The 11,167-nt window shown below is 38.7% G+C and overlaps 1 protein-coding gene across 1 annotated transcript; it reads right to left on the bottom strand.

Moving 5' to 3' along the window:
• Positions 1-1,370: 1,370 nt before the first annotated feature.
• ppid (peptidylprolyl isomerase D) lies at positions 1,371-11,167 on the bottom strand. The gene is made up of 10 exons (XM_079557297.1): positions 10,999-11,167; positions 9,987-10,127; positions 9,431-9,537; positions 9,167-9,355; positions 7,147-7,269; positions 5,982-6,088; positions 4,185-4,326; positions 4,012-4,098; positions 3,735-3,777; positions 1,371-1,692 (listed from the first exon to the last, which is right to left on the bottom strand). Exons 1-10 carry the CDS (start codon positions 11,081-11,083, stop codon positions 1,604-1,606), a joined length of 1,113 nt encoding a protein of 370 aa, XP_079413423.1. The 5' UTR covers positions 11,084-11,167; the 3' UTR covers positions 1,371-1,603.

The following is an 11,167-nucleotide window of genomic DNA, read 5'->3' as shown; positions in this document are numbered from 1 at the left end:
CTTTTTTTTTTTTTTCAGGGAAGAGTCAGCCAGAATATTGTGCCTGGATGTTTAAATTAAACTCAAATATGGAAGCATTTCAGGAGATGGCTTTGCTTCAATATATGCAGTTTTGAAATTGCTGCCTTGACATAGGATACACAATGGATTTGATATCTTCAGTATTTGACAAACATGAGCGAGGAGGCGATTTCATATCATATTACATTTATTGCAGACTTGGTTTTACAGTGTTGTCAGTATGACTGTACAATAAATCTTGAAATTGTTTTCTCGTTTAATCTAGTGTCTTCCCATGAACCTGTCCGACTTGTATGGCTTAAAAAAAAATCCAACCAATCAACCATCATTTTCCACAGAACCAAGCTCAAGCTAAAAAAATTAGCATTTAGAGAGAAATCGCTTTGTGTGCAAGTGAAATTTAGAGAAACTGTCGGCAACAAACGTTTTCAAAAAGTAGTCATCTGCACGACTTGAGTAGTTTGGTTAGCCGGCTGATTGCAGTAAGATGCAGGGGTGAGTACGTCTGCTTTGTGGCTGGACCTCCCATGTATTTGCCCAAATCACTTTCTCCAAATACTAGTGTTGTACACCATATGAACTAACAGGGGGGTTTGGGAGGTGGCCCCTCAAATTACCAGTATTTTCAGCATTTTTAGACAACTATAACAGGTATTTGAGCACTGATATGTGACAGAGGGAGGCAATCGATCAATTACTGTAAAAGCTCAAGCTATAGGTAAATGGTCAACGTTAGCAACTTCTCCCTGTAATGGCTAATTTAAGCGGTTTATTTATAACCATGACGCGATAGGCAATTAAAACCTCATTTTACACTGTTTTTGCGGTCAGCTGTTTTTCTCGGACTCTCGCAATGCATTGTGGTCCATATTGACCCGTCTAGTGACCGTTAACCTCCATTACCTTTTTCGTCATAGGGAACAGAGTGGAGTAAGACAGGCAGCCTGCTCAACAGTCCCACCTGCTGGAGGGTTTCAGAAGTAAATTCCCCAAGATTTTTGAAAGAAAGTGTTAGGAATTTAAAAGCACGACTGTGGCAAACTACTGTCCATTGCGTGGATATTTTAAAAGAAAATACCAAATGCTTTTAAACTCTTTTTAATCCTCTCTCAATCCCCATGACAAGAATGACCAGGATCTTTACTTGCTGAACGAAGCGAGCGGGACGTCGAGCTTCATAATCTAGTCTAGATTACTACTTTTTGAAAAGTGTTGCTTAAAATGGATCAACTTGGCCTTGAAATATTGTTCTCATAATATTAAATGCAGTCTGAATTTCAAAATGCTAAAGAATTGTAAATACTGTCCCTTGTGTTTTTCTTTTTTTTTTATATCTAATATATTTAGTCCTTAATAACAATTTGGCATTTTTTTCAGAACTGGGACTACACTAGATTAATAAAAGTGGCATATCGCAATGTGGAATCTCCACTGTTATGTTTGTTTGAATGTGCTCTGTAAAAACATAAATAAAAGATGACTTTTAGAGAAACCGTATCAAAACCTGACATTTGGTGATGCCTTTAAGTGACAGCAGACCTCAGTGCATATTTCACACATATTCAAACGAACGACTCTGAAATCACGCAAACATTTTGGCGAACATCTTCTTCTCTTTCTCTTTCTCCTCCTGGATCTTGAGCTGGATTTTCTTCATTTCACCCATGATTGCTGTAAAACATATGGAAAATTAGCCAAGTGAACCTGGGTATGTTTCGGAATTCTGTGGCCTGTTCACTGGATTTCACCCCGTAGCAGTTAGCATAGCATAGCATTAGCCAACACACATAGCAAAATTAGGACTGATAAAGATGAATTCCGGTATCATCAACCCATAGACCACATTTAGGTGCTGTCAAAGCCTACTTATGTTTTGTTAAATAATGTTAAGCATGTAAGAGACGTCACAGAATATGTTGTAGCAGTTAGCATTAGCCGTTACACATTGCAAATTTAGACTGCTAAAATGGATTTCCGGTGTCGTCAGCCCATAGACCATATTTATTAAACATAATGTTAACCATGTAAGAGAAGCCACAGAATCTAATCTATTTAAAGCACTACTAAGTAACTCATGCCCCTAGAGGCCATAAGCGCCACTGCAGGTGTCGTAGCATGTTGCGTTTTTTTACTAATTAATTGTCCGTCAGAATAAATACTACACTGACAGAAGAGACAGAGAGGGATATTGTACATCCAATTACACAATGGAGATATTTTTCACTAGCTTTGCCCGTTCGCTTCTTTGTCACGATCCTATTAGTGTGTATTGCGCCTCCGACCCGGTGAAGGCAAAGTTGCAATTGTGGTTTTCTGGCCAGAGATACCATAGACCCCCCCCCCCCCAATCTTCACATTAACACATGCTATATCCCTACGGGACTACGGAAAAGATTTATTAAGGTAAACAAGTTACTTAGTACTTCTATAAATGCTTTTAAACTAACACTGTTAATAAGTGGCACTGCAGGCTTCTTTTATTGGCACACATCACCAGAGATGGTACTTTTTTCCTACTATTTTAATAATTCCACGCAATTAAAACCTCAAAAAGCAACATTTATTGTGAGACTGAGCTAGCATTATGGTTCTAAAATGCGGCCCTCTGTGAAGTAGTAGTAGTAGTAGTTTATTCGGTCAGTTCATTCCTTTACACGTAAATACATTTCCAATTCTTTGTGGACAACACGACCGAAAGGGTTTAGGCTGAAGTGAAAACTTATAACGCCTAACCCAGTTTATTGACTTCCACGAAAGAAAACAAAAACAAAACACAAACATTAATAATGAACAATATCAAGTGTTAAACAGAAGAGAAAAAAGCATGTATCTGAAGTTAGTAACATAAATTTAGTTGAAACTAAATCATGTCATCATTATTATTTTTTATTTATTTTTCTTACTTTATTCATCCTAAGCTTATATATTCTTGAATTTTAGTAGCTTTAAACAACTTTTTGAAAGCTTTGACTGTTTGGGACTGTTTTAACTGATCTTCCAGGTCGTTCCACAGATTAACACCTCTTACAGAAATACATCGACTCTTTTTATTCTTTTTAGCTTTTGCTTTTTTGAAAATAGCAGTTCCTCGGAGGTTATACTGACTTTTCCTGTGTTCAAAAAGCTCCTGGATGGGAGGAGGGTGAACACACGGCCTAAAACAATACGTGATTTACCTTCATTTTAGCCTTGTTTTTGTCCCAATTTAGTATTTCTGCCCTGATATATGAAATTCTCCTGTCAAGATTTACTGAGAGTATTTACTTGACTTAATATTGTAATTATTAGTGCATTCATGCATTTCCCACATTCCAATTATTGAATAAAATATGTTTAGCTCCCTGTGTGTCCATTAAAGCCTTGTGCCCAATGTTGCTGTCGATCTCTGTAAAGCAGTGCTGCTGTTGAGAGTGTCTGGAGAAAGTGAAACGCGCAGATAGGGCTTATCTTCTCGCGAGCAGCCGCTAAACAGCAGCTTAAAAAAAACAAATCTATCGCGGTCAGGAGCGAGGGACAGATTCGCGAAAGGGACCAAGACGTGCATCCAATCTGAGCAGGGGCCACGGGTTCACGTTGGAATAGGGATGGAAAACATACTGCAATTATGAAGCGTCTTTATCGATTTCGAACTTAATCATCTTAAAAACCAGCCGAAATCCACCCCGGGGAGACGTTTGATTAATGGTGCTAATGCCCAGCTCGTACTGTCTCACCTTTGTCATCTGGCGTGATTTCCTGAGCTTTCTTGAGGTCCTCCTGCATGGTAAAACAAAAACATGGACATTTAAAAAGAAGAAAATCCGACACCGATATCAAGTCTGAAGTGCTTTTAATTTAAGTTAATATTGGCCTCAAAAGTTCATTTAATTTGTACTTTTGCAGGTGGGTAGGTAGTAAAGTGGCAGTAGCAAGTTGCGTGTGAAGGTTACATTAGATCCCAGCTCCATCATTTCCTCCACATTCCCATTCAGACCACTCTTCTGACCTTACCATGGCTTTACTGAAGTCCTTTAGTCCGGCTTGGGCCTGTGCTCTCCTGAAAAGTGCCTTCGTGTTCTTCTCGTCCAGATCTAGAGCCTGGAAACAAATGAAAAAGGGTCAGGTCAAACTTCAACTACTATTATTGAAATGACAAAACCAACAAAACAAAAGGTTGGTGCTACCTCGGTGCAGTTGTCCAGCGCATCTTGCCACTGCTGCAGCTTGAGTTTACAGGCCGCTGTGTTGAGGAAACAGCTGAGGGCCACGGGCTCCAGCTTCTTCTGGATCTCCTCGTCGAACTCGTCTCCTCCGAACTCCAGGTACCTGCGTGCGGAGGACGGGGACACATCAATGTTGAACTAATGAGTGAATAAGATTAGGGTGCATGCTAAAGATTTCTTTCTCCTTCTGTGATGGAAAAATTTTCACACTGATAATTGTTTAAAAAAAAAAAAATGTAATCACTATTGCTTACATTTTTGAAACTTTCTGATGCGAGTCAGGTGTGTTTGCTCTTTTAAGTCTTTTAACTGGAAAGCGCATATTCAATATATACATAAAAAAGTAGCAAAAAGTATAGCTGTATTAAGCAAGGCAAGGCAGGTCTTAAATTCAAGGGCTTTACAAACGCTTTACTTTTCTCTTCTCTCGCCTTACTTGACATATTGTGCTGAAATTTGGGGTAATAATTATAAAACTACTTTACAACCAATATTCATCCTTCAAAAAAGAGCAATAAGAACAATTTATAACGCTGGTTACCGAGACCACACCAATCCACTGTTTATCAAAGCCAAGATTCTAAAACTTCAAGACATGATAAGTTTTAAAACTGCTCAATTAATGTACAAAGCTAAAAATAAGCAACTACCTCTAAAAATTCAGCAGTTGATTTCTGAAAGAGAAGGAAAATATAATTTAAGGGGCTTGGATCACTTTAAAATTGCCCATGCCCGGACATCCAGAAAAAGTTTCTGTGTGTCCGTTTGTGGTCCTAAAATATGGAATAAATTACACGTAGACCTCAAACGATGTCCAAATATCAGACAGTTTAAATATCAATACAAAGAATGGATATTCTCTAAGTATGTATCGGAAGAAAATCTCTGACTTTTCATGTTCAGCTGTTGCAAACCTGATGTTGATTGGTAGTATTCACACTGTATATGACAACTTGATTTAGATCACAGTGCTCAAATAACTGTTTTAAGGAAGCCTAAAAAGTAAATAGGAAAAGAGACTGACAGTACTTAAAAGGGGTGGGAATAAATAAGTGTTTACTTCCCCCCACTCCTTTTCGGACAGCCTAATTTAAAATGTGCAAAAGGTAAAACAAAATTGTTTGTACTAAGATGTAAATGTATTGAGTTGCACGTCTGAAACTGAGCTCACAACTGCCACAATCATGGCAGGTTGTATTTTGAGTTCGTATGAGTTTGTGTTTTTATGTTTTGTTTATAGTCCGAATAAAGATTATTCATCATCATCATCATCAAGTCAGCTCAAGAGCTGTAGCCCAGAACGTTACATCTGCTGAGAGCAATTCAATAGTGTTGACCCTAACAGCTCTTCTGGGGTCTCATTTATAAAGCTCACGTACGGACAAAAGGAGGCCAAAACCTTCCGTATGAACTGTTCTGCGCCAAAGGTGGTATTTGTAGAAATCAAACTGAACGTGAAACATTACGCACCGCCACACTAGGTTTGTACCTGTCGTGCACATGTTAAACCGCTTGGCTTTCTTCTTTATTTAATGATCACCTTATTCATCAGAAATGATTGGAAATAAAAATACACTCATGTACGCTCATGCACGGACACCGGAGCCACTGCCGCCTCCTCCGAGCAAGAAGCAGGAAGGATCCGAGCAGAACCGTTTTAAGCACACTCTTATAGGCAGAGTCTCACGGACAGTTTTAAAAATGAGACCCCTGGTCTTTTTCACTGGTCAGTGTTCTTGAGAAGCATTGAAGCTTTACCTGAGTGCTTTGCTGTATTTCTTGATGGCGCCTTTCCAATCCTGACCCTTGAACAGATTGTTTCCGATGTTCTTCAGATCCTCAGCCACACTCTGGATTTTGTCAACCTGAAAACACGCGCCGAGTAAAGAACATTCTGGGAAAAAGGATAACACTTCAGGCGAGACGCTGCAGGTGAATAGGGGAAAAAATACATCTACAATTTGAAACTTGTTGTTGCAGATTGATACACGTATAATTCATCAATACGTATGAGAAAAAATGCATTGAAAGTATTATGTCATTTTTTGTTTTCAGATATTTATATCTGAAATTATATTCTATATTATATTCTATATTATATTATGTTATTTTTATTATATTCTATATATTATATTCAGATATTTTAATGCATTAGGCAGAATTGCTGATATTTTCAGAGACAAAACCTAAATGGATGGAGCCAGAGGGAATTTTGGATATCTTGTTTAGTTTTTGAATGGTCTTTTTATGAGAGAAAAAATAACATTTTCTCTACAAAACATTCAAATTATTGTCAAATGCAAAACTGGGAAGTTTGGAGTCTATAGTTGCAACTAAAGAAAACGGGTCCGAAGGGTTTTGTAACGTCTGCACCTGTATATTTCTCATGTCTTTAGCAGGTGATTCTTGTACTAGTTTAGCTATTTGGTCTTTTCCTCTAATGTTAATGCAATTTTATGTGCCCTTTGATCCAAAGCACAGTTAAAAAATAGACAATATGGTAAATAAAACAAAACAATTAATAGGCTTTGAGCTCGTGTGTCGTACATTTGACCATATTTTCTATTTTAAAATCTACTAAATTGGAAAACAGAGTTTACAGACACATACATCTGGCGCACTTTATATTAAATGCTTGGCCCACAAAATTCATCTACACATATGACAAATGAAAAAATATGACATTCCCATCAATATGACAAAGGCTAATGGACTTAATGGACTCTGGGAATGGCTGTTTGATTTAGATAATGAATAATGACGCATTACTTTAAAAACACATCACGCACTATTCAAACCCTGCTGTTCTAACTGGAAATAGATTGCTTGGTTTGGATTGACGAGAACAAAGAGTAAGATTTCCCAGGGTGTACGTGTACCCTGGAGCAGAGTCTTGGCAGATCAAAGCCGGAGCTGCACTCACGTCTTTAAAGTCGATATCGGAGTCCTCGGGGAACTCCGGGTGACTGTCCCCTGTTCCGTCGTTGGTCTCGCCTCCCCAGCTGTCCTCGTCCTTATGCTCGCCGCAGTCGCCGATGACACACGGCTGTGGGGAGAGCAGCAACAAGAGAATCAGGGATTTCCATTGTTACGGTCTAAAATTGACAATCACAAAAACTGCAGTTAATTAGGCAAGACAATCCCTTTTGCAAATTACACAAATATGTCTCCTTTAGGACAAGGACCCCAGACGCTGCTTAGTCAGTTACAAAAACAAGTTGACAACGGCTTTATTGAGAACGACATTATTGCAATATTTTACTAGACCATTTCAACACCATATGTTCAAATCAAGTTTTCAAGCTTGTTTTCTTCAAATTTCACCAAAACAAGACTTGTTTCGATCAATCAGGACAAAAACAAGGCTTGAGTTGAATTATTAGGAAACACATTTGTTTGTATTTGCAGTTCTGTTTGGATCCACTGTGCAGATGTGTGTGTGTAGATGAATACGGCATTTTCTAATCAACAAAGTGGAAGATAGAGATGTATTTGACATTACCAAACACCTGCAAAAAAACGTAATCCCCATTAAGTAACAGTGTGTTGTTTTTTTTAGGTTACTTGTTGAACAAAAGAGCAAATCTTAATCAGATGGAAGATCTGTGATTTTGTGATATTAATTCATTTGTGATAACATTGTGATAACAATAATTTTGCGAGATATTGTGCAGCCCCCGATAATATAATCAGAAAGCAGAATGACTTTCACTTTGGGTTACGAGATATGGCCAAAACTAGTTTGCAATAAACCTTTAAGAACTCACTTTAAAACTCATAATCTGTTAGTGCAGCTCAGTGACTAAAGAATGTAATTTCTCAGCTTTCTAAAGAGGTTGTGTAACCAGGGTAAAAATCCCTACATTTTGCCCAGTCTTGTTTTTTCCGCCGTCTCTCTAACCCATGAATCAATTATCCAATCACATACCACTTAAGCACTATATAAGCTGCCCTGACTTCATTCTCCTCAGTTGTGTGGGCGAGAAGCCAAGGGACATCGGCTGCAGGTCAATGTCTTCAAACAAATTACTTTCATGCAAACAGTTTTGCACAACTTGGTTCTGAAATGATTACTTTGTCATTTACAACCAGACCTGGGGACCTGTTATCTTTTGTGCTTCGTCATTCCTCAGAACGATGAGGAATGAGTTTCAATTGTAACAACAACATTGTCATTACCCTCTTAGCATTAGCCACAATGTTAACAGTCATGCTAATGTTAACATGAGCCCCTATGATTTTGTTGATGTCTATTGTCTTTATAATACGCTAATAGGCTAATGTTTAGTATGCTAATGCTAACATGAGGTCCTATGATTTTGTTGGTCTATTGTCTTTATAATACGCTAATAGGCTAATGTTTAGTATGCTAATGCTAACATGAGGTCCTATGATTTTGTTGGTCTATTGTCTTTATAATACGCTAATAGGCTAATGTTTAGTATGCTAATGCTAACATGAGGTCCTATGATTTTGTTGGTCTATTGTCTTTATAATACGCTAATAGGCTAATGTTTAGTATGCTAATGCTAACATGAGGTCCTATGATTTTGTTGATGTCTATTGTCTTTATAATAGGCTAATGTTTAGTATGCTAATATGCTAAAATGGTCTAAAACAGGGGTCCCCTACCTTAGCTTGCTCCCACCACTTCGCATTCTCGCCCCAGCTCGTGCTCATTTACCTCACAATCAATAGCACATCTTCGTAACCCTCCTATGCATAGACAAGCTTTCACTTTTAGCACGGCATGCTAAATGCACACACTCTGAGCCAGAACTCCTCATAACGAATTGTGTGATGGAATCATTATGGACTGTAAAAAATGTTCCATCTATGACAAAACAAAATTTAGGAAATACAGATCAGTGCTCCAGCTTTCAAAGAAGTGGATTTTGTATGACATTATGTCTACTTGAAACATTCTCTATATAAGCGTTAACCTTCAATGGTGCGTCTTCTTTCGTCTCCATAGCCTCGAGGGTCTTGACTATGCCCATTCCTTTGAGCACCTGCCCGAACACCACGTGTTTGCTGTCCAGGTGAGGCGTAGGCACCGTGGTGATGAAGAACTGCGAGCCGTTGGTGTTGGGGCCCGCGTTGGCCATGCTCAGGAGGCCAACTTTGTCATGCTACAGAGGAGGCGACACAAGTCCATAATACAGAGTGTAGAGCCTTCGTTTATCATAAATCATCATGAATGCTACCTTGTAGTGAAAGTTTTCATCTTCAAACTTGTCTCCGTAAATGCTCTCTCCTCCAGTTCCATTGTGATTGGAGAAGTCGCCACCCTGGATCATGAACTGCTTAATAACTAAAAGAAAAGAAAAGACAAGACGAAAAAAAGTAGGTTTATTGTGCCGTAAATTGTAATAACAGAATTTTCGAAATATAGTGAAATAGAAAGCGAGAAGAAAGTGTAAATAACAAAAAATGTGCTCCACTGCCATTGTTTATGTTTTGAGTGACAATTTAAATCGCTCTTGTGTGTGACGTAGCAGCATTTGACCTGGAATGTTCCGCATTGTTGCTTTAATTTCAGTCACTTTAAAATAATGAATTTTCTAGCTTGCCCTGAAGATTAAAACTAAAGACATCAGCTATGGCATAAACTACGGCAACACAAACACAAAGTGAAAAACCTGTGCTCCCTCTGTGAGCCACTATAAATGTAAATCTGGGCATTTCTTGCCATTGACAATCTGACACGCTGCTGGTGTTGAACTTTCAGGGTGTTCTGCGGAACTTGTGTGTGCCATTTACTTCTGTGGAAGGGGCATCCTTTGAAGTGGAGAGGCTTCCCGGTGGATTTGCCCGTGCCCTTCTCCCCGGTGCACAGGGCCCTGAAGTTCTCCGCGGTCCGGGGAACGATGTCCGCAAAGAGCTCCAGCACTATCCTCCCGACTGAGGACGACAAAAATGAACAGACTGAGCAAGCAAGAAAGATTCAGATGGACGGAAAATGCCAACCAACAACCAGCCATTCTGCACTGCTTTGTCTATAGTATAACATACATATATTCTTTTTTCTGATGTTTAATGCAGTATCTATCCATATCTAAAATGTGTCTCTTCATTTTTAGACTGACTTCGGTCCTGGTAGGTAGAAATGGCAGCACAGATAGTGAAATATTGAAGTATTTAGGATGCTTTTGGGGTGTTTTTGAAATTGTACACCATAATTCATTTCATTTTAACCATATTCATGTATCCATAATAGAATTTTACAAGCATTCTCTTTGGCAAAGTCTTTTTCATTAATTGCTAACACCCATTTCATCTCCTATTGGCTGGTAAAGTCATTACTGGTACATCATGAGCAACATTTCCATTAATATTTAATGTGTACTAAATAAAGCATAAGCAAGGTATTAGGTCTCTACAGGAGAAATATGAGTAAGGGCCCAAGTTTCTAGAAATTACCTCTAAAATGTCAGCATATGTTTTACCGATCACTTTATATTATTCTAATCACTCGCAGTCAAAAGCGACTTACATGAAAACGCCGCATTACTAAACAAAGTACACGTGGTTTGTGGCAGCAACCTCTGAGCACGGGGGAAAAAAGAAAAAAAAAAGAAAAAATAATACTAACACAATTATGAATGGCATTAAGACTAAAATACGTAGCGTGCATTGCAATTATTTTCTGCAAGATCAGAGGCTGTACTTCCATAAGTTATTACAGCTCGTAATGAATGGGCTAATGGGACGAGGCTAACCTAAAGTGGCCCAAAATAGCTCACCATCAGAGGATAATTTTACACATTCTGACCTCTTTCTCCTCCGATGTCTACGTCCAAGAACACCCGGGGATTGGCCGGGTTTGAGGGCTTTTCTGTCGGGATGGAGTGAGACATTTTGAGGAGAATAAGCACACTTCAGTCACTTGATAGAGAGCTAGAGCTAGCCTAGCGAAACACGGCACCGGTAGAATGAATGAA

This window comes from Gobius niger, assembly GCF_951799975.1.
Source record: "Gobius niger genome assembly, chromosome: 5".
Taxonomy (NCBI): domain Eukaryota; kingdom Metazoa; phylum Chordata; class Actinopteri; order Gobiiformes; family Gobiidae; genus Gobius; species Gobius niger.
The sequence above is the reverse complement of the archived record's forward strand: the minus strand, read 5'-3'. Positions and strand labels throughout refer to the sequence as shown.